The sequence below is a fragment of the Peromyscus californicus genome, unplaced genomic scaffold, assembly GCF_007827085.1.
Source record: "Peromyscus californicus insignis strain IS unplaced genomic scaffold, ASM782708v3 Scaffold_5__1_contigs__length_169319896, whole genome shotgun sequence".
NCBI classification, from domain to species: domain Eukaryota; kingdom Metazoa; phylum Chordata; class Mammalia; order Rodentia; family Cricetidae; genus Peromyscus; species Peromyscus californicus.
In genome coordinates, this window is record NW_026294573.1 from 106,554,025 (window position 1) to 106,573,925 (window position 19,901).

Below are 19,901 nucleotides of genomic sequence, written 5' to 3' on the forward strand. Positions count from 1 at the left end.
ACTCTACAATGTTTACATATTTAAAAAAATCATGTACAAAGTACAATTTTTACTTTTCAGTTAAAAAAATTAAGAGATAAGGCAACCCCTCCCCCAGTGGAAATTGTAATCCGTAACAGAGGCACTGGCTGGTCTGAAGTCAAGGCTCGGGGGTCAGGCCATGCATAGAATTGCTTGTGTAACATCCTCAGATCTAGTTCTCATACAGACTCAAGGAAACCAGGCTCCTGGTATGAGAGCCAAGGAAATGGTGGTGGCAAGCTAGTCTCTAGTGAGAAAATAAGGTGTGTGTGTGTGTGTGTGTGTGTGTGTGTGCGTGTTTGTGCACACATACACTCCGACATGCTCTCAAACAGCGTGGGGATGGATGATTTATAGTCTGTAGCATTTTGTTACAGCAACCTGAGCAGAACAAGACACTCCATGAAATAATTCCAGCTATGAAAATGAGTGAACAGATGATTTTAGGACACCAAGAAGCCATGATTTGCTCCTTGCTGCTGCTGCGACCAAGGCAGAAGGACCCTTCTGGTCTCCTGCTCGCCAACAGGCAGCGCGCACGTGGCTCCTCGACACCCCGTCTGTGTCTGCAGCCCCCACACAGTGGTAGGAACAGAAGGCACGAAGGCCCCTCAGGGCTCCTATGGCTCAGTGTCACAGCGCTGTGCTACATTCCAACAGAACTCAATTCCAAAGCCAAAACATTTTCATGAAAATATATTTAATCTTATTCAAATTAGAAATCCCGTCTCTCTCCCCAGTTACTTTCAAACAAAGGCCCCCCTCTCAAATGTTGAAAATGGTAGGAGACGATCTCTCTCCTGTTGATTGGAAGGTACATAATCAAACACTTCCGATGGCTGACCATCCACCAGGTCTTTGCTCACCAAGAAGGAGGGAGGACATCGCTGCTACGGTTGGAAGCATGAAGAAGTTCTTACCTATGGCAGTTAACACTGGTGTGATGGAGAGAGGAACGGACTCTCGGGGGAGGGTTTCATTGAGCAGAGATGAACAGAGAGTAATAAAAAAGGGGAGGAGACACTTCTGAGGACACTGGCTAGTGTTCAGCTGAAGATTAGTCGGTGAAAATCAATGTCCGGTGATCAGTAACTCAAAGACAAGGTAGTTCTCTTTTTGGTACTACTAACTTTCCCATGATCCTAGGTTCCAAATTATAGAAAAGGATAAAATGATTAACAAATCAAGAATGTAGACACTCCTGGCTCTGTGCCTCCAGCAATGGCAGTGCCCACTTGCTCATCTTGGCAGCACCCTCATTAGAGGTAGAGGTGGCTGCTTTACCAGGCCTCTGCCAGCTGGGGCCTGGTACCTCGTTGGGTCTAGCACCAACGGTGGGTCTCCTGAGAGGCCAGCACCTACTGGGCCATCTTGCGGATCATGTAGTTCAGGATGCCTCCATTATGGAAGTAAGTGAGTTCCACATCAGTGTCGAACCTCATCACGGCCTGGAAGGTCTTCCCAGTGTCCAGCTGTAACGGCAAGGAGGCAGAGTGCTGCTGAAGGAGGGGTCGAGACACCTGCCTCAGGGAGAGTCCACCTGGCTGCCCACTAGCTTCAGTGAAGGTGTGGTCCATATGCCCAGGGCCAGCAGCATATGGAACCCGTGGTCTCTGCACTCAGCCAGGCCTACTGGATTAGCATGTGTATTTCAACAAGACCCCTGGGGATTTATGTGCCCACTGAAGGTTGAGAAGCACTGCAGAATTAATGATGTGGGTAAGAGGCATGTGGGAAATAAGTAGTCTCCCAGGATAGCAGCTTGAGTGACTGTGATGCTTTCTCCTAAGTCTTTTCTGGACATGCTCTAGGGGTCATTCTGGGCTCTCAGCAGCTGCCTCTGTAGTGCTGTCCCCTTGGGACTCTGGTGCTGGGCACTTTATTCTTGCCTCCCTAAGGACGTGTCATCACCTCCATATTAGTTACTTCCTGTTGTTGGGTCAAACGCCATGACCAAAGCAACTTAGGGAAGAGAGTTTATCTTGGCCTGTGGTTCCAGAGGGATAAGACATCAGGTGGGGAGGCATGGCAGCATGTGGCAGGCATGGCTGCGGGAGCAGGAAGCTGAGAGCTCATCTCCTCGACCACCCAAGTGCCAGGCAGAGAGAGGGAACTGTAATTGTGAGACTCTGAACTCTCTGCCCCCAGGAACACATTTCCTCCACGAGGCTGCACACCTGAGCTGCCCAGGCACCCACTGGTTACCCAGAGTTCCAGTGCGGGAGACTGGGGGACACTTCTTACTTAAACCACAACCACTGTGCTAATTAAAGCTTGGGGCCTCAGATGAGGCTCATGGAAAGAGTGCATACAGGATCTGTTGATCATATTTTCATTAAAAAAGAAAAAAAGGGAAACGTTTAGATAACAGGAAAGTGTTACCTCTGAACTTTGATCACTATTTGGGCTGAAAGAGACTGAGAGAATGGGGCTAGCTGGGGACAGGAGTTCAGAGGGAATCGATGAATACTGTGACATAGGAAAACTATGATAATCAGCAGGTATTACCTATGCTGTGAGGAGGTGGACAGTACCGGTAGGCTTCACATCTAATGCCATCCCCAGTTAACCTCTCTCCCTCCACTGATTTCTTTCTATCGATGGATTATGAACAACAGGCCCTTGCTTCAGGTCTTGCCTGCAGAAGTTCTGCTTACCTTTATCTGAACCTTCATGCGTGGCTTAAGGTTTTCAGGAATGTCAATAGTATACCGTTCCCGACCCGTGAGGCCCAGAGAGTCCGCAGTTTCACCGGGGAGATATTCAAGGGGGATCACTCCCATCCCGACCAGGTTACTGCGGTGAATGCGCTCATAGCTCTCTGCCAGGACAGCTTTGATTCCCTGATGAGCCAAGAGAGAAGTTTGGACATAGTTCCAACTTTTTCTTTAAGAGGTACACAGAAACTTTATAAATTCTTCAGAAATACTCACAGCTAGATTCTCAGTACCTGCTAGTTGTTCATCTAAAATGCTATCTTCTAGTTATCAATAACTTAGTAGTGAGTCTTCTACCCGATTGCCTACAATATACCAGCACTCTATAAGCACTTCCTTGAATTCTCTCCTGCCCTCCACCAACTTGGAGGCCAGCAGATGTGGTTACTGTCCCCTTTTGCTAAGGGAGTTTTACGGTGGGATACAGTATTTGAACCCACATGGTCGGACCATGCATTTAACCACTTTGAGATACAAGAGTCCTCAGCTAATTTGTATCTGCAGCGTATATCACAAAGCAATATAAAAAACCATTTTCTTTTCCTTGGGTTTTCTTTTACTGTGGGCACATATCAGCAGATACCAAGGGTTTAATCAAGAGAGAATGCACTACCAAGCAAATGATTAGTGTGCCTTACTTTCACAATTTCTGTTCCAGGACCAAACTGCACTGAACAGCTTTGCTATGACACTTCCTATGAAGGACCTTTTATCGTTAGGGTGTAATTGGCAATATACAGCAGTAACTAATAGAGCAGAGAACTGGATTAACTAGGCTTTCCTACTAGTTATAAATTCCTCGATACCACCTTGGATCTACTGCACCAGAACCTTGCAGGGGTGTGAAGTGCAGGAGTGTGTGTGTGTGTGTGTGTGTGTGTGTGTGATTTCATCTAAGTTTCAAGAATCTGGTTGTTAAGTGGTAGGTATTGATGCTGCTGCATATTAGAATCACCAGGGGAGGTTTTTAAAATCCCAATGTACAGATCTTTACTAACTGAAGTGGGCTTTCCCAGGAGAATACCTAAAACGTCCCCACATGTATTTCAAAGTCAAGAAACTTTTACTGATATAAACTGTGCAGCCCCTCTGGCGGTGAGACAGTTCATTGGGTAAAGGTGCTGCCATCAAGCCTGAGGTCCCACAAGGCTAGCATCAACTGCAAATTATCCTTCCTGTGACCCGTTGCTGTGTGGGTACTCATGTGTATGCACTATATGTGCACATGAGTGAACATACTAGATACATGTAATTTAGAATAAAAGCACCTACTCTTACTTTAACCCAACTCCCTCCAGCCCCCATCCCCCAGACAGGGTTTCTCTGTGTAGCTTTGGAGCCTGTCCTGGAACTCACTTTGTAGACCAGGCTGGCCTCGAACTCACAGAGATCCGCCTGCCTCGGCCTTCCAAGTGCTGGGATTAAAGGCATGTGCCACAGCTGTCCGGCTTAACCGCACTTCTAAAGAAGCCCAACTCCTCACTGCTCCCTTGGAGTTTGCATTTACTCTTTACATTCACGGAGGACAATAATCTTAATAAATTATGTGTCGGAACATGGTCCAGGAATGGAGTCACGTGAGGAGAGTTCTGAGTGCTTGTGAGAACACTCCAAGAAACAAGAGCCTTGTGACCTCAATTTCTGCTCTTGGACTGTGTTTTTGTGCTCTTCCCAGGTGTATCAGACAGGAGTGAGTTTATTTCCGATTACTCATCATTGCTTTCTCTTATTAGTCAGTTCAATCAAATGTTTAAATTATCCTTTGTCTATCTCTGTGGAAAAACGTGTTTTTGCCACATGCAGCTTGTCCTTGTGGTTGTACACAGCGTGAACTCATGAGAGCTTTACTCATGTGACCTTTCTTCACCCTCACAGTATAAACTCTCTGAGGCTCTCAGGAAGGTTGGCTACTGCATGAGACTTTAGTCCACCTCACTCATTGGCTTCTATTCTCCCAGGTCCCACTGCCTCTAGAGCGGTGACAATTATGAACGTCATGCTATTTTTTCCCTATATATTAAAAAAAAGATAGCTGCATATGCATTTCTGAATGTGTTAGCCCTCACAGGCTTTCCTTCCAAGTTATCTACAGATACCCTCAGAGCTGATGGCTGCTGGTCCCAAGCCCACCTGGCATGTGTGAGCCAGTTCTCCTTGGGCTTGCCCTTTGACGGGAAGACGTCTAGATCTACAGAGCAGCAGGCTGGGTGAATATCACAAGCTTTCCACAATCTGCTCTTTCTTAATGTCTTGGAAATAAAGCCACGGCATTTCTTCCCAAGCACCCTCCCTGCTCCCGCCCCAGTTGAGAGGCGGCCCCACTAGGAAGCCTCTGCTCCATCGTACCAGCAGGAAAGGGCCTTTGGCTGCCCAGTCTCGGGAGCTGCCTGAACCGTATTCTTTGCCAGCCAGAACAATCAGGGGAAGTCCAGCCTGCTGGTACCGCTCCGCAGCATCGAACACATCGAGCTGAGAAAGAGGAGAGACAACTCAGTCAATGACAACCTAAAATCCTGCCCATGGGCTTGCTCTCTCGGCCCCCAGTTAACTCTCATCTACTCATTTCTACCCAGTTGAACTTCACTTCTGACTGAACGTAACCGCTGTCCAGTTTTATAGATTCAAATCCTAGAACATCAGAGGCAAAAGGGGAAGTACATCAGATTTTCTTTTTCTTCTCTTCCACTGACTAAACCATTTGAAAGTTAAAAGGCAAAACCCATGAAGCCTGGGTTTGGGCCCAATACTAGAGGCCCAGCAGTGGTCCGTTCTGAGAGGTAGCAAAACGCAGGGTGCTATGTTTAGAAATGATGTCAAATGCAAAGTCTTCTTGCCCTTCCAGGTGCAAGCCAAGGCAGGGGCAGCAGAAGCATGCACAGAAGCATGCACAGCAGCATGCACAGAGGCATGCACAGAAGCTTGCAGCAACAGGCCAGGAGAGGTGAGCTAGTCTAATAAATGAGAAACATCTTCCACAAACACATTTGCTTCCCACTGGACAGTCTGTCGAGTTGAGAGTTCCCCAGACATCTGATGGGATCACTGGTGACTGTGAACAATTATTTATTCGCAACTAAGTGGAACAGAAAATAAAGCCCCTTAAGAGGGAGTCAATTGAAAGGGGCCCAAGACAAGACTTTAGTTAAACTCTAAACTAGGGTTTAACTCAACATGTTAATAATTCTGGTAATGGGTGGGACTGAGGTTCATTTCACGTTGCCACCTAAATCTGGAAAGATTCTGTATGTCATGGTTAGCTAGGACTCATGAATATGGAAACTGCTATGTAACAGGAAGTGCCTTCCTCTGCCCAAACAAACTGGTGGGATCCAAAGGAAACAACCTACCTGCCACTACAGAGATGGCCATCTGTGTGAACTAACAGTGGGAGTCTGTGTCTTAAAATCAAGACTGTGCACTCAGAATCCTGCAGGAAGCAGCCCCCGTTACTGTAGGCTGCTGCTCCCTCTAGAAGTTCGTACAACCTTTCCTAACTTCTATCTTCATTACAAAGGCTGTGATGTAACAAGGTCTTTGCAATCACGTGGCTAGTGTTCGGTGTGCCTTTCAAAACATACTCCTTGTGTTGTTTCTTAAGGAATTTCCTTCCTCTCTCTCTTTTCAAAGACTTACTTAATTTGTGTGTATGGGCCCAAATGTATGTCTACCACCTGTGTAGAGGGACCTGTGGTGGCCAGAGAGGCGCCTGGCCCCCTGGAAGTGTTGCTGCAGGCGGTTGTGAGCAGCCTGATGTGGGTGCTGGGAACATCCCGGGGAGCAGCAAGTGACATCTCTCCAGCTCCCGTCTCCTTCGCAGGACCTCCCATCAATCAGATGTGTGAGTTCAGTCCATCTTCTTGAACTTCCCTTTCTCACTCTTCTATATCTCCAGAGACTTTCTAAAGAGATCAGCCTTGCCTTTGAATCTTTTAATGTTTTCTTCGTCTGTCTTTTTCTTTAATGAACAAAGATCTTGGCTTGTGATTGCTCTTGCTAAAAAAAAAAACAAACAAAAAAAACCCCAAAAAAACCAAAAACAAAAAAACAAAAAAACCCTCTTCTTGGGGATAATTGTTTTTCTTAACATTTTCTGCTTTTTGCAGTGTCCCTGTGTCCTGCCTCCTTTCCATCTCATCTGCTTGTTACACTCTGTTTCGGACTGTTGTGCTGGTTAATTTTACACCAACTTGACACAAGATAGAGTCCTGTTAGAAGAGGGAACCTCAGTGGAGAAAATGCCCCCACCAGACTGGCCTGTGGGCAAGCCTGTGGTGATCTTCTTGATTCATGATTGATGTGGGAGGGTCAAGTTCACTGTGGGTGTGGCCACCCCGGGGCAGGAGGGCCTGGGTTGGATAAGACATCAGGCTGAGCAAGCCAGGGGGAGCAAGCCAGTAAGCAACATTCCACCATGCCTCTGCATCAGCTCCTGCCTCCAGGTTCCTGCCTTGGCTTCCCTGATGATGATTTATAACCAGTAAGTCAGAAAAACTCTTTCCTCCCCAAGTTGTTTTTGGCCATGATGATTTATCACAATCACAGGAAGCCAGTTATTGAATGTAAGACAGTTATTGAATGGGCCTGTCTCCCTTTCATGTAATGCCTTCCCTTTGGTCTTCAATGTGTTATCTTTCTCATATAATAGCTTATTATCCCCATTCATTGTTCATCTGCTGTCAAGGTCTCTCCACTCTTAGCAGAAGATGGACACCCACTCCTACCCCTGAAATAGTACCTTTTCCACCTTTAACTTAGGAAATTAATCTTTCATTATCCGATAAACGAGCACTGTGACTTTCTCTGAAGATGCCAGGTAAGACAATACTGATGTCCCTCAGGGCCCAGCAATAGTTGCCTCTAGACCTATAATCAGACTAAAAGCTAAGCAGGCCCCTAGTGAGGAGATAGAAAATGCAGAACAGGTGTAACAGCTCCTTCTCCAGCGCCTTGCCTGCCTGCATGCTGCCATGCTCTCCACCATGATGATAATGGACTAAACCTCTGAAACTGGGGGCAGGAACGGCAAGCTGGCCTCACCAGCCCCTGAACAGATATCTCCAACCTAGAGAACATATTGCTGCTGGTGGTGCTTCAGGAATTCTCGGCTGCTGGGTTAGTGCGCAGCCCTGACAACTGCTCCCATTCCATACAGCTGAAGGAAAAAAAATAACATCGTCCTATCACACAAGAATGGAATATCATGGACAAGTTATGTGTCCTAGATAAGTAAGTGTCCTACCAACTACACCTCTAAACTCAGGAACAGGAGTTCTTGAGTTTCATCAGAAAATTTCTGCTGCAACACAGGCCTGCTGAGGTGGCCTGAGGACCCCCATGACAAATGAGCATCTGTGAGATTAGCAGGAATAAGGAAGAGATGAGCTGGCTGTTGGTAAGTACGTCTCATCTCTCTATCTCAAATGAAGTCTTTGAGGCATTCTTCATCCCTTCCCTGGGGAGCTAGGAAATGACTGGACTCCCCTGTCTATGTGCAGTGTAATATAAGTGCCCATTAAATTTCTTCTGCAATTTAGGGAACTCTATCTGATTAGTTGTTTTGGTCAGCTTTAGGATATTGGTCTGAAAAAGGGCCATAAATTCTGTTTTCAATTTTGTTTCTGTGCCTTTTATGCTTTAATATGCCCCTGCAGACTTGCTGAGCCTGATGCTCCAGCTGGGGAGAGAAATGGTTCCAGAGAAGAGTCATCCAACCTCTGAAAGAATTTCAACCTAAGCAAGAGTCTTGACCTTTAAAGACTTGAAGCCTAGTTGGGACTCAGCTAGTATGTGGTGTCGTGTTGAAGGTTCACACGTCTCATCCGACCCCTTTCTTCAGCAGATTCCTTCTGCATTCCCCCCATCAGGGCTCACCCGACTCTAGCTGCAGAGTTTGACATTTGATTCAGAACAGGCTATTAGAGAACTCACTTCCTTGGGATGAGAAGGGACCACTGAAGCTGAGCCAATCATAACCATCCCATGGGTCCAGCTATGCCTGCAGCCCAAGATTCCCCTGGAAGTTCCCATTACACAAGACAGATCCCACAGTTAACAGACTTTGGATTTTAAAGATAACTTGGACTTTGAAAGTGTTGAAAAATGTAAAAACCGGGATTTTTTACATTGGACTGTGTTTTATATTGTGATACTAACATGAGATTTGGGGAATAAGCAAGGAAGGAAAGGTTATGGCTGAATAGTGTATGTTTGTGTGTGAAAGTTGACAATATCATAGTTTTTGCCAACTTGACACAACATACCTGGAAAGAGGGAATATAAATTGAATAATTGTCTCCATCAGATTGGCCTGTGGACGTGTCTATGAGACATTCGCCTGATTAATGTTGATATGGGGAGGCCCAGCCAACTGGGGATGGTGCCATCTCCAGGCAGGTGGTCCAGGGTGTATACAGAAGCAAACTGATCAAGCCATGGGGAACAAGCCAGTAAGCAGCACTCCTCTATGGTCTCTGTTTCAGTTCCTGCCTCCAAGTTCCTGCCTTGAGTTCCTGTCCTGACTTCCCTCAGTGATGAACTTTGTTACCTGGATTTGTAAAACAAAATAAACCCTTTTCTCTCAAAAAAAAAAAAAGGAAGAAAGAAAGAAAGTGCAGAACAGAATGTAGATACAAAGTATAGATAGAATACTTATAATAGATATTTAGAAGTTGGCAGAATTCTCACATTGGTCCCCTGACCTGTGTGAGAGGGCTATTGTGGTTGGAAAGACTAAATGGAAGCCTTTAGAGCTGCCTCCACCAGGGAAAACAGTGACTCAAAATCAGTATTGCATCTCTAGAAAAAATAAAGAAATTAGTGCCACCATCAAGGACTTGAAAGATGCAGGGACGGTGGATCCCACCACATCTCCCATTAATTCTCCTATCTGGCCAGTGCAGAAGACAGATGGATCATGGAGAATGATAGCTGACTATCAAAACTCAATCAAGTACTGACTCCAGTTGTGGCTGCTGTACCAGATGTGGTGTCCTTACTTGAGCAGATGAATACATCTCCTGGTACATGGTATGCAGCTATTGATCTAGAAAATGCCTTTTTCTTGGTACCTGACCATCAGAACCACCGGAAGCAATTTCCTTTCAGTTGGCAAGGCCAGCAGTATACCTTCACAGTTTATCTCAAGGATATATTACTCTCCAGCTCTGTGTCATAACTTAGTTAGAGGGATCTTGAATGTCTGTGTCTTCAATGAACTATCACATTGGTTCACTGTATTGACAACATTTTGCTGATTGGACCAAGGGAGCAGGAGGCAGCAACCACTTTTGACTTGTGCAGCCTGCATAGCATCCTGGACTTGTTGAAGAGCCTTCTTCTATTATTCTAGGCCCCACACAAAGCTAGCAGTACCTATGCACAACAGAGGATGGGAAATGAATTCAACCAAAATATGAGGGCCTTCCACCTCGGGGAAATTCTTAGGAGTCCTGGTGTGGGGCGTGCAGGGATTCCTTTTAAGGTGAAGATAAGTTATTGCACCTGGCCTCTCCCACCACCAAGAAAGCAGCCCAACGTCTACTGGGTCTGTTTGGATTCTGGAGACAGCACATCCCTCACTGGCCCATAGACCAAGTGACTCGGAAAGCTGCTAGTTTGTGTGCAGGCTGGAAGAGGAGAAGGCTCTTCAACAGGTCCCGGCTGCTGTGCAGGCTGGAAGAGGAGAAGGCTCTTCAACAGGTCCTGGCTGCTGTGCAGGCTGCTCTACCACTTGGACCATATGACCCAGCAGACCTGATGGTACTTGAGGTGTCAGTGGCAGAGAGGGATGCTGCTTGGAGCCTTTGGCAGGCCCCGATGGGTGAATCACAGAAGAGACCTTTGGAATTTTGGAGCAAGGCTCTATCATCATCTGTAGACAACCATTCTCTCTTTGAAAAACAGCTCCAAGCCTGCTATTGGGCCTTAGTAGAAACTGAATGTTTGACAATGGGCCACCAAGTTACCATGTGACCTGAGCTGTCCATCATGAGCTGGGTGTTATTTGACACACACAGCAGCAATCCATTAATAAATGGAAGTGGTATATACATGATTGGGCCTGAGTAGGTCTTGAAGGCACAGGCAAGTTACATGAAGAAGTTGCACAAATGCCTTTGGTTTCTACTCCCATTACAATGCCATTTGCTGCCAAGCATGCACCTATAGTCCTATAACTGGTTGACCTGTAGCCCTAAAGAAGACTAGGGCCTGGTTTACTGATGGTTCTGCATGTTAGATACCACCCAGAAGTGGACAGCTGCAGCCTTTTAACCCCTTTCTGGAACAACCATGAAAGACACTGGTGAAGGGAAATCTTCACAGTGGGCAGATCCTTGGGCAATACACATGGTCATATATTTTGTTTGGTAGGAGAAATGGCTAGATGTGCGACTGTTCACCGATTCATGGGCAGTAGCCAATGGAGTGGCTGGATGGTCAGAGACTTGGAAAGAACATGATAAAAATTGGTGAGAAAGACATCTGGGAAAGAAGTATGTGAACAGATCTCTCCAAAAGGGGCAAAGTATGTGAAGATACTTGTGTCTCATATGAAAATGTTCATCAAAAGGTGACTTCAGCTGAGAAAGTTCAATAATAAAGTAGATAGCATGACCTGTTCTGTGGACAGTCAGCCTCTTTCCTCAACCATCCCTGTCATTGCCCAGTGGGCCCATGAACAGTGTAGCCACAGTGATAGAGATGGGGGTTAGGCATGGGCTTGACAGCTTGGACTGTACTCACCAAGGCTGACCTGGCTACAATTGCTGCTGAGTGCTAGATCTGCCTACAGCAGAGACCAACACTGAGCCTCACATATGGCACTGATCCCTGGGGTGACCAGCCAGATGCCTGGTGGCAGATTGATTACACTGGGCCACTTTGTTTATAGAAAGGACAGGAGTAGATGTTTATTCTGGTTAGGAATTTGCCTTTGCTGCACATAATGTTTCTGCCATAGCCACCATCCTTGGATTTACAGAATGCCTTATCCACTGTCATGGTATTCCACACAGCATTGCTGCTGACCAAAGACCAGCATGACAGGGGATCCATGATCATGGAATCCAGTGGTTTTACCATGTTTCTCAATGTCCTGAAGCAGATGGCCTGATAGAAAGATGGATGGCCTCTGAAGACACTGTTACAGTGTCAATCAGCTGGCAGCAGCCTGGAGAACTGGGACAGGGTTCCCCAGCAGGTGGCATATGCTTTGAATCAGTGTCCAATATATGGTACAATTTCTCTGATAGCCAGGATCCATGGAATCAGGAGTGGAAAAAAGAATAGTTATCATTATCACCCTAGTGACCCACTAGGAAAAATTTTGCTTCCTGTTCCCTCAAACTTAAGTACTGCTGACCTAGAAGTTTTGGCTCCAGAGAGGGGAGTGTTCCTGCAGGAGCCACAACAAATACTTTATTGAAGCTTAGACTTCCGCCTGGTCACTTTGGGTTTCTGATGCCTTTAAGCCATCAGGTTAAGAAAGAAATAACAGTGTTAGGAGGGGTGATTGATCCAGATTACCATGGGGAAATTGGATTGCCTCTCCACATGGAGGTAAGAAGGGTTATGTCTGTAATCCAGGAGATCCTTTAGGGTGTCCCTTGGTGCTACCATGTCCTGTGATTAAAGTCAATGGGAAACTACCACAGCCTGATCCAGGCAGGATGACAAAGACCCTTCAGGAATGAAGATATGGGTCATTCCTCCAGGAAGAGAGCCAAGACCTGTTGAGGTACTTGCTGAGGGTGGTGCAAATATAGACTGGGTAACAGAGAAGGAGTTATAAATACAGGCTAGGGTTAGGTGGCCAGCTGCAGAAGTGAGCATTATAAATGACAGTGTTTCTGTTGCATTTTGTTAAGAATGTGTTTGTACAGATATTTGTGTTTTTTTCCTTGACTTTTTTTATATGATGTAACGTAAAATCAATTAAGAGAATATCAGTGGTTGTCATGTTTAAGTTTGAGATACTAAAAGAATGCCCCTCAAGGGAAATGCTACCTATTCTAAATATGTGTGTTTGCAATTTTGGGTGGGATAGTTATATAATGTTAGGTGTAATCATGACTGGTTATTGTTTTCATTTGGAATTTAAGCTTGGCATAAGGTGATATTACTGTGTGTCAAGCTGACCTGGGCTGGACTTGTGATGGGTATTCTTGTGATGGGTGTTCTTGGGATGGGTGTTCTTGTGATGGGTGTTCTTGGTTGTCAACTTGACTACATCTGGAATCAACTAAAACCCAAATGGCTGGGTGCACCTGTGAGGGATTTTTTCTTAAGTAAGTAATTTGAAGTGGGAAGATCCTCTTCTAATCTGGATCTGTGAGGTGGAAAGATAGACCTTTAATCTGGACCACACCTTCTGCTGTCAGCCTATATAAAGGGCATAGAAAAAGGAAGCTTGCTCTTTCTTGGCCTGCTTGCTCTTGCTCTTATTGGCAAATCCATTCCTTCACTGGCATTAACGACTACTTCTTTGGGATTCTGGTGTATACTGAAGACCAGGTGACACATTCAGCCTTGTGGACTGAGTAACTACTGGATTCTTGGACCTTTCATAGACTGCAATTTTTGGACTAGTTGGACCACAGCCTGTAAGCCATTCTAATAAATCCCTCATATATATATATATATATATCTCCATTCTATAAGTTCTGTTCCTCGAACTGGAACTCATCCTTGACACTGGTTGGGTGACCAAGAACCTGAGACTAGATAGTTTAACAACCTGGGGGAAAACAAAATACTGTTCTGCTAAAGAAATGTAACAATAAAATGACTCCTGACGACATTCTGCTGTCCTAAAAGATCAGTGCCTTGCTCAGCCACCATCGGAGAAGCTTCCTTCTGCAGCACATGGGAAGAAATACAGAGGCCCACAGCTGGACAGTGTGCAGAGTGAGAGACCTTGGAACACTCAGCCCTAAATGGGATGTGTCCATCAAATCCCTCCCTCAGGGCTCAGGGAACTGTGCAGAAGAGTGTAAGATCCAGAGGGGCTGGAGGACACCAAGGAATCAAGGCTTTGGAAACACAGCAGGAAGGGACTCAGAGAGACCGGAAGCACACACAGGTCTGCACAGGAGTGCGGCAGGTAGAGTCCCGGTGCTGAGAGGAGACATGTACATCTCTAACCCAGGATCTATCACAACTGATGACCACTTGTGAATGAAGGACTCGTTTTCTCCAATGGAGTCTCACTGGGGATACAAACCAATCTTAAGGGCAGGCCCCATGTCTAGCAGTAGATGGCCAACACCAAAGTAACTCAATGGCATCTTTGGAGGCTGTTTTTTGTCTCATAATATTTTGCCAGGGCATTTTTTTTTTAAATTTACAGGATCCTTTGTGCATATATTACAGCTTCCGTAATATAGGGTTTTATAGGGATCGTGGGTGTGCGAACATTTTTGTCTCTGCTTCTATATGTGTTTCTTGTGCTTTTTTCCTTCTGTTTGCTTGTTTTATTTTCCATTTTGGTTGCTTTGAGACAAGGTTCCTCTGTGAAGTCTTGGATGTCCTGGAACTCACTCTGTAGACCAGGCTGGCCTCGAACTCAGAGATCCGCCTGGCTCTGCCTCCCGAGTGCTGGGATTAAAGGCGTGCGCCACCACCGCCCGGCTGTTTGCTTTGTTCTATTCCAATTTGTCTGTTTTGTGGATCTGGGTGGGAGGGGAAGTGGAGAGGAACGCAGAGAAGTTGTTGTTGTTGGGGAATTGTAATCAGAATATATTGTATAAAAAATCTATTTTTAGTAAAAGAAAAATAGAAGAAAAAAAAGGGAAGCTGGCAAGCTACACTCCTTGGAGACCTGCAGATGTGCTGCCATCCTAGATCTTATAGGCTATCTCATCTTGTAGCCTCAGAGCCACAAAAGGCTGGTACTATTTCTAGGCCACAAATTGACAGCAAGCCCCAGAGAGGTAAATAACTCACCTCAGGTGGCTCTGAGTCCAGAGCCCACCCCACATACCCACATCTACAGACAAACAACTCCAGCATGTGCGCCAGCCTCAAGCAGCTCCTTTAGGACTAGGCAGACCTCAGAGGGCCTCCATGGCCCTTCCTTTTGCTGCGGATGCAGTAGATCAAAACAAATACCAGTGGGGACACACCATAGCTCTTCTCGAGAAATACCCTGAATAATGAGGAACTTAGTCTTTAAGTACTTTAAATACATATGAAATTTCACCAGAGACTTTTTTTGAGCTCAACTTCCACAAAATGAGACTTAGTTGAACTATGGTACCCAACTGCTAAGCAGCAAGAAACTGTAATCTCTACCGGGCTAAATGGCACAGATATGGACACACGGTAAGAACTAGGAAGTCAGGCAGGCTGCCGCTGTGAAGACAAGAAAAGGCACTGTGAAGAGTCAGGCTTCGAAGCCCGACAGACACCGGTTTCTCAAGGAAGAGAGACTGTACTCACTGTTTCTCCTGAAGGAAGATGCACAGTCTGAGGTGCCTGCTTGTTCAGAAACTTGTTCAGCAAGCGAATGTTGGCAAACGTCCCCCGGGCCATGATGGCGTCATTTCCCCGACGGGAGCCATAAGAGTTGAACTCTCGTGGCGTCAGGCTAATAACAGAAGCAGGAGGAGCTCTTTAGTGACGTGAGTAAAGAGGAAACAGCTTACACATAGACAAGAGACTGCCATAAAGCTAGCATGTTACTGAATCTGCCAGGGACGGCTCTGCAGGCTGCTCTCAAAGCCTCAACTGGGAGAGTGAACCAGGGCAGAGAAGGGCAGGAATCAGTACTCTCCAGGGTCAACTCAAGAGTCTTTCAAATCTGAATAGAAAATTAGAAGGAGTTCTACAAGGAGTGTTCACCCTCTTAACTCAGCAGGAAGTTCACACAGCTACATATAGGGTGAAAACTGAATTAAAAATAATAGGGAGGCCAGTCAGAAGGATTGGAGAATGGGAGACGACTAGATATGCTCCATAAACGAAGCAGAAGTAGGCCTGAATTTGTCCCTGAATAATCAGGGCCCCAAGGCAAAGGGAAGCAACACAGTGGCAATATAACACACAGCTTTCCAGAGGAAAAGTCACCGCAGGCCAGAGGCGCAAGAGTGACATCTGCTCCTGTATCTTCCGTGTGAGAGCCAATGAAAGGAACTTTGTATGTCAAGAACAGCATGGCTCAGCAGACACAGCAGCCAGTTCACTGGCCTGTTTCTTACAATCCTGGGGTGAGTGTTAACACGACTGAATTCTTAGACCTGTATTTGGTGGTTAAGAGAGCTTCTGGTTGGGTTTCAGGAGCAGGCAAACATGCCTCAGAACCTCTGAAATCCTAACCAAAGTGTTTTGGGTTTGTGTGTTGGGGAAGAGGGGCATTATAATTGCTTTCATTCATTTCCCTAAAGAGCTCCTATGTCAAGACAATCACCCCTGGAGAAAAAAGTGTTTGTTCTGCTTCTCAGATTTGCTCCGAGCCCCCTCTCCAAGAGAACCGATTCGGAAGGGAGGACAGAAATCAGGAAGTTTTTCGTCCTCATGAGTCTCACGGAAATCAGACCTGGGAACCTCCAAACTCATTATCTGTATTTAGCTGGCAGCAGATGACGACACAGAGGTTCCTATAGATATCGGCATGTCTGATGGGCGAGGGGGGATGGGGGGGTGGGTGGTGGGGGGGGGTGAGCTGCACACTCTTGAGGCAGTTCTGTCCACACTGTCTCAACAGGACATGACAATGAATGTCAGGTTATATCACTGCTGGGTCTCCAGCAGGCTCTCCGTGGCTTGGGAGAGGGCTGACGCTGGAGCCTAAGGCATACGCTGGCTTAGGAAGCTGTCGCTCCTGGTCACTTGTGATTCATGGGCTCTCCTATGGTGCTAACTAGACAACAAAGCAGGAAAATAAACTGGAAAAGAACCTCAGTAAGGAAAGAACACAGTGTGATCCCCCAGGCACCACATGAGAGGAGAAACGCCAGCTGCATCGGGTTTCCTCCCTTGCCTCCGGCCTCCCCGCCTCACCCACACTCACCCTCGGTTGGTCAGGTAGCGAGCAGCAGGACTGTTCCTTGCAATATTCCCCGCCGGAGAGATATGGTCCGTTGTTACTGAATCGCCTAAATTTAGTAGCACATAGGCATCCACTATAGACTTGGGTGGCTGGAGATCTAATGTCTACGGAAGAACGCACAAGCCAGCATTTGCCCAGGTTTCCCAGACAGGTCACCAGGTGAGCTCAACCAGATGAACCAGACTGAGAGCGCTACATCAATGCATGGAAAATTCCACTTAACTGGCTCACAGCAACATTGTTCACAATTAGAAGTAAGGTAAACTGAAAACATTCACATCTGAACCTTGGATAGAAGGTGAAGTATTGGCATTGACCCTCAAAGGCAATGGGAACGCAGATGTAAGGACATTCTTTCTGCACCTCCATATAATTCTTCAGATGCCAAGGACAGCTGGGATGCTGACTTCTCCTCCCACCCATCTCCATAGCAATCCATCATGGAGTGTAAGATTTAAATAAATATGGCAAGCCTTGAGGATATTCTCCTGGACCAGTCCTGCAGACCTTAGTTGGTCCTCATCTAGGTGATGTCTACTCACGAGGATGTCCTTGCACAGCCACACAGAACCTCTGGCCAGAGAAATGGTGCCTACAGCCAAACCTCCCAGCCTCCTACGGCACTCCCAGCATTATCTGCTGGAGAATGCAAAGGTTTTGTTGCAATGGGCGGCCAGCACAAGGCTGTGGGGTAAGACTATACAAGGAAAAACATCCTTTAAAGAACTTACATTAAAAAATAAAAAGCCAGGGGCTAGAGTGATGGCTCAGAGGTCAGGAGCACCAGCTGCTCTTTAATTTCCAGCACCAAATGGTTGCTCATAACTGTATAATTCTAGGTCTAGAGGATCCGATGCCTTCTTCTGACTCCCTCCCTTCTGTACACACGTGGTGCACAGACATACGTGCAGGCAAACTACTCGTACACACACACACAAATGTGAGGCCAGTGAGATGGCTCCAGGTAAACGTTCTTGCCACCAACACCAAGCCTGGTGACCTGAGTCTGACCCTGAGACGCACTGTGGAAGGAGAGAACTGATTCAACAAGCTGTCTTCTGACCTCCACACTGTGTCATGGTACACCTTTGCCATGCTCACACACTAACATCATATACACAGAATAATAAATAAAATTTAAAAATATACTATCTCAAAATACAATAAAAATCATACCAAGTTTTGGAAGAAGGGCGGTGACTTAATGTATGTAGATTTGGGATTCCACGTATACAGCTTTTCTGATGGGGCTGCTAAAGCATTCCAGCTTTTGTTTACAGTCTTAAATAAAAAAAAGGGGGGGAGAATTAATCACATTCCAGGCCGGGAAAAACGTGATATATAAATACAAAACATTCAAAAGAGGTCTACTAAAAGCCACTTTGAGTGAGAGGAGTCTTAAACAAGCCCTGGTAGAAAGGTAGGAGCTTTCTATTCGCTCCATCCCCAGGACTCTTTCTCAGATGACGGCTCCCATGAAGACACAGCCTTCCCACCATTGCTCTGATGGTAACTGTCTACCAGGATGAACTGTGAAGACGCCATGGAGGCAATACTGAGGGAAGCCTCCAGCCAAGAGCCAGTGGGGGTCTGGGGAACTCAGTCCACCGTCCAAAGGTAGCCCTCAGTAGACGATGTCAGCCCAGGTGGGATGAGTTTTGCTTGTGCAGGCTGAGGCCCCTGTTGGGGAATATTATTTTAAAGCATGTTACTTTGGTTTATGCTGCATTTGTTTAACTCTGTGAAGCTGTGTTACTGTCTAAACTGTGTGCCTGTCTAAAACACCTGATGGCTTAATAAAGAGCTGGACGACCAACAGGGAGACAGGAGAGAGAAATAGGTGGCGCTGGCAGGCAGAGAGGATGAACAGACCGAGAATCTGAGAGGAGAGAAGGACCAAGAGAGCAAGGAGGAGGACTTCAGGGGCCAGCCACCCAGCCACACAACCAGCAACAGAGTAAGAAGGAAAGAAAAGGTATACAAGAATAGAGAATGATAACAGCCCCAAGGTCAAAGATAGACAGGATAAATTTAAGTTAAGTAAAGCTGGTTAGCAACAAGCCAAGCTTTATTTGGGCATTTATAAGTAAGTATAAGTCTCCATGTGATGTATTTGGGAGCTGGATGGCAGGTCCCTCAAAAGAGTAAAAACAACCAACAACCGGCCCCTACGGGCTCTGCACCCATAGACACAAAATGCTTTTGTTTTTAATTGCTAAGTTTTAGTTACTTTTATTTCCAATATATGTGTATATATCTTCTTTTTTATGATTTCATATACATGGATACAATGTCCAGGGCATATCCCCCATTATCCTCTCATGTCCCCCTCCAACTCTAATCACATTCCCTTCTTCCCACCTACCACCCCTTCATTTTCATGGCCTTTTCTTTTCCTGATGTGCTGAGTTTCATTAGCATTGCTTGTATGAACACGGGTCAGGTGAGTTACTGGAGCCTGGATACCTATCAGTGGCTACACAACTGAAGGAAATGATTCCTCTTCCCCAGCAACCGTTAACTGAGTGGATGGGGCCTCCTGAGTCCCACCCCCGTTCATGAGGCAACCAATGGATAATGAATATATACATTTAAAATTTGGACTTCGGGCCGGGCGGTGGTGGCGCACGCCTTTAATCCCAGCACTCGGGAGGCAGAGCCAGGCGGATCTCTGTGAGTTCGAGGCCAGCCTGGTCTCCAAAGCGAGTACCAGGAAAGGCGCAAAGCTACACAGAGAAACCCTGTCTCGAAAAACCAAAAAAAAAAAAAAAAAAAAAAAAAAAAAATTGGACTTCGAGTCACATGGACACTAGTGAGTAAAATGACAGCCACTGTGTATTCAAGTTGGCTTGAATTTTCTTCATAGATCCCTTAACTTGATCTTTGCAGAAACATTTTCAGTCAGATGGCCGATAAGCTCCCAGATACTGTTTCCCAGTGAGTAGCTTGTGGAAGGGAGCAATGAGAGAATTCCATGTCCACAGCCCCTGTCCTATAGTCTTGTTCTCGTTTCAAACCACCACCCCGCCAGAAGATGTTGGCCAGCAGGGACGAGTGTAACTGAGGCCTGGAAAAGGGGACTGAACCCCATTCATTTTCTTCATTCATTCATTCAT

General features: G+C 46.1%; 1 protein-coding gene across 1 annotated transcript in view; it reads right to left on the reverse strand.

Moving 5' to 3' along the window:
* Window positions 1–702: 702 nt before the first annotated feature.
* Aco1 (aconitase 1) overlaps window positions 703–19,901 on the reverse strand; it is a 68,419-nt gene continuing 49,220 nt past the window's right edge. The window contains exons 16-21 of the mRNA XM_052718387.1: window positions 17,962–18,066; window positions 16,747–16,889; window positions 15,177–15,324; window positions 5,085–5,207; window positions 2,679–2,864; window positions 703–1,493 (exon numbers count right to left, since the gene is read on the reverse strand). Coding sequence (XP_052574347.1) covers window positions 1,380–1,493; window positions 2,679–2,864; window positions 5,085–5,207; window positions 15,177–15,324; window positions 16,747–16,889; window positions 17,962–18,066 — 819 coding nt within the window. The 3' untranslated portion in view covers window positions 703–1,379. The remainder of the gene's footprint in view (window positions 1,494–2,678; window positions 2,865–5,084; window positions 5,208–15,176; window positions 15,325–16,746; window positions 16,890–17,961; window positions 18,067–19,901) is intronic.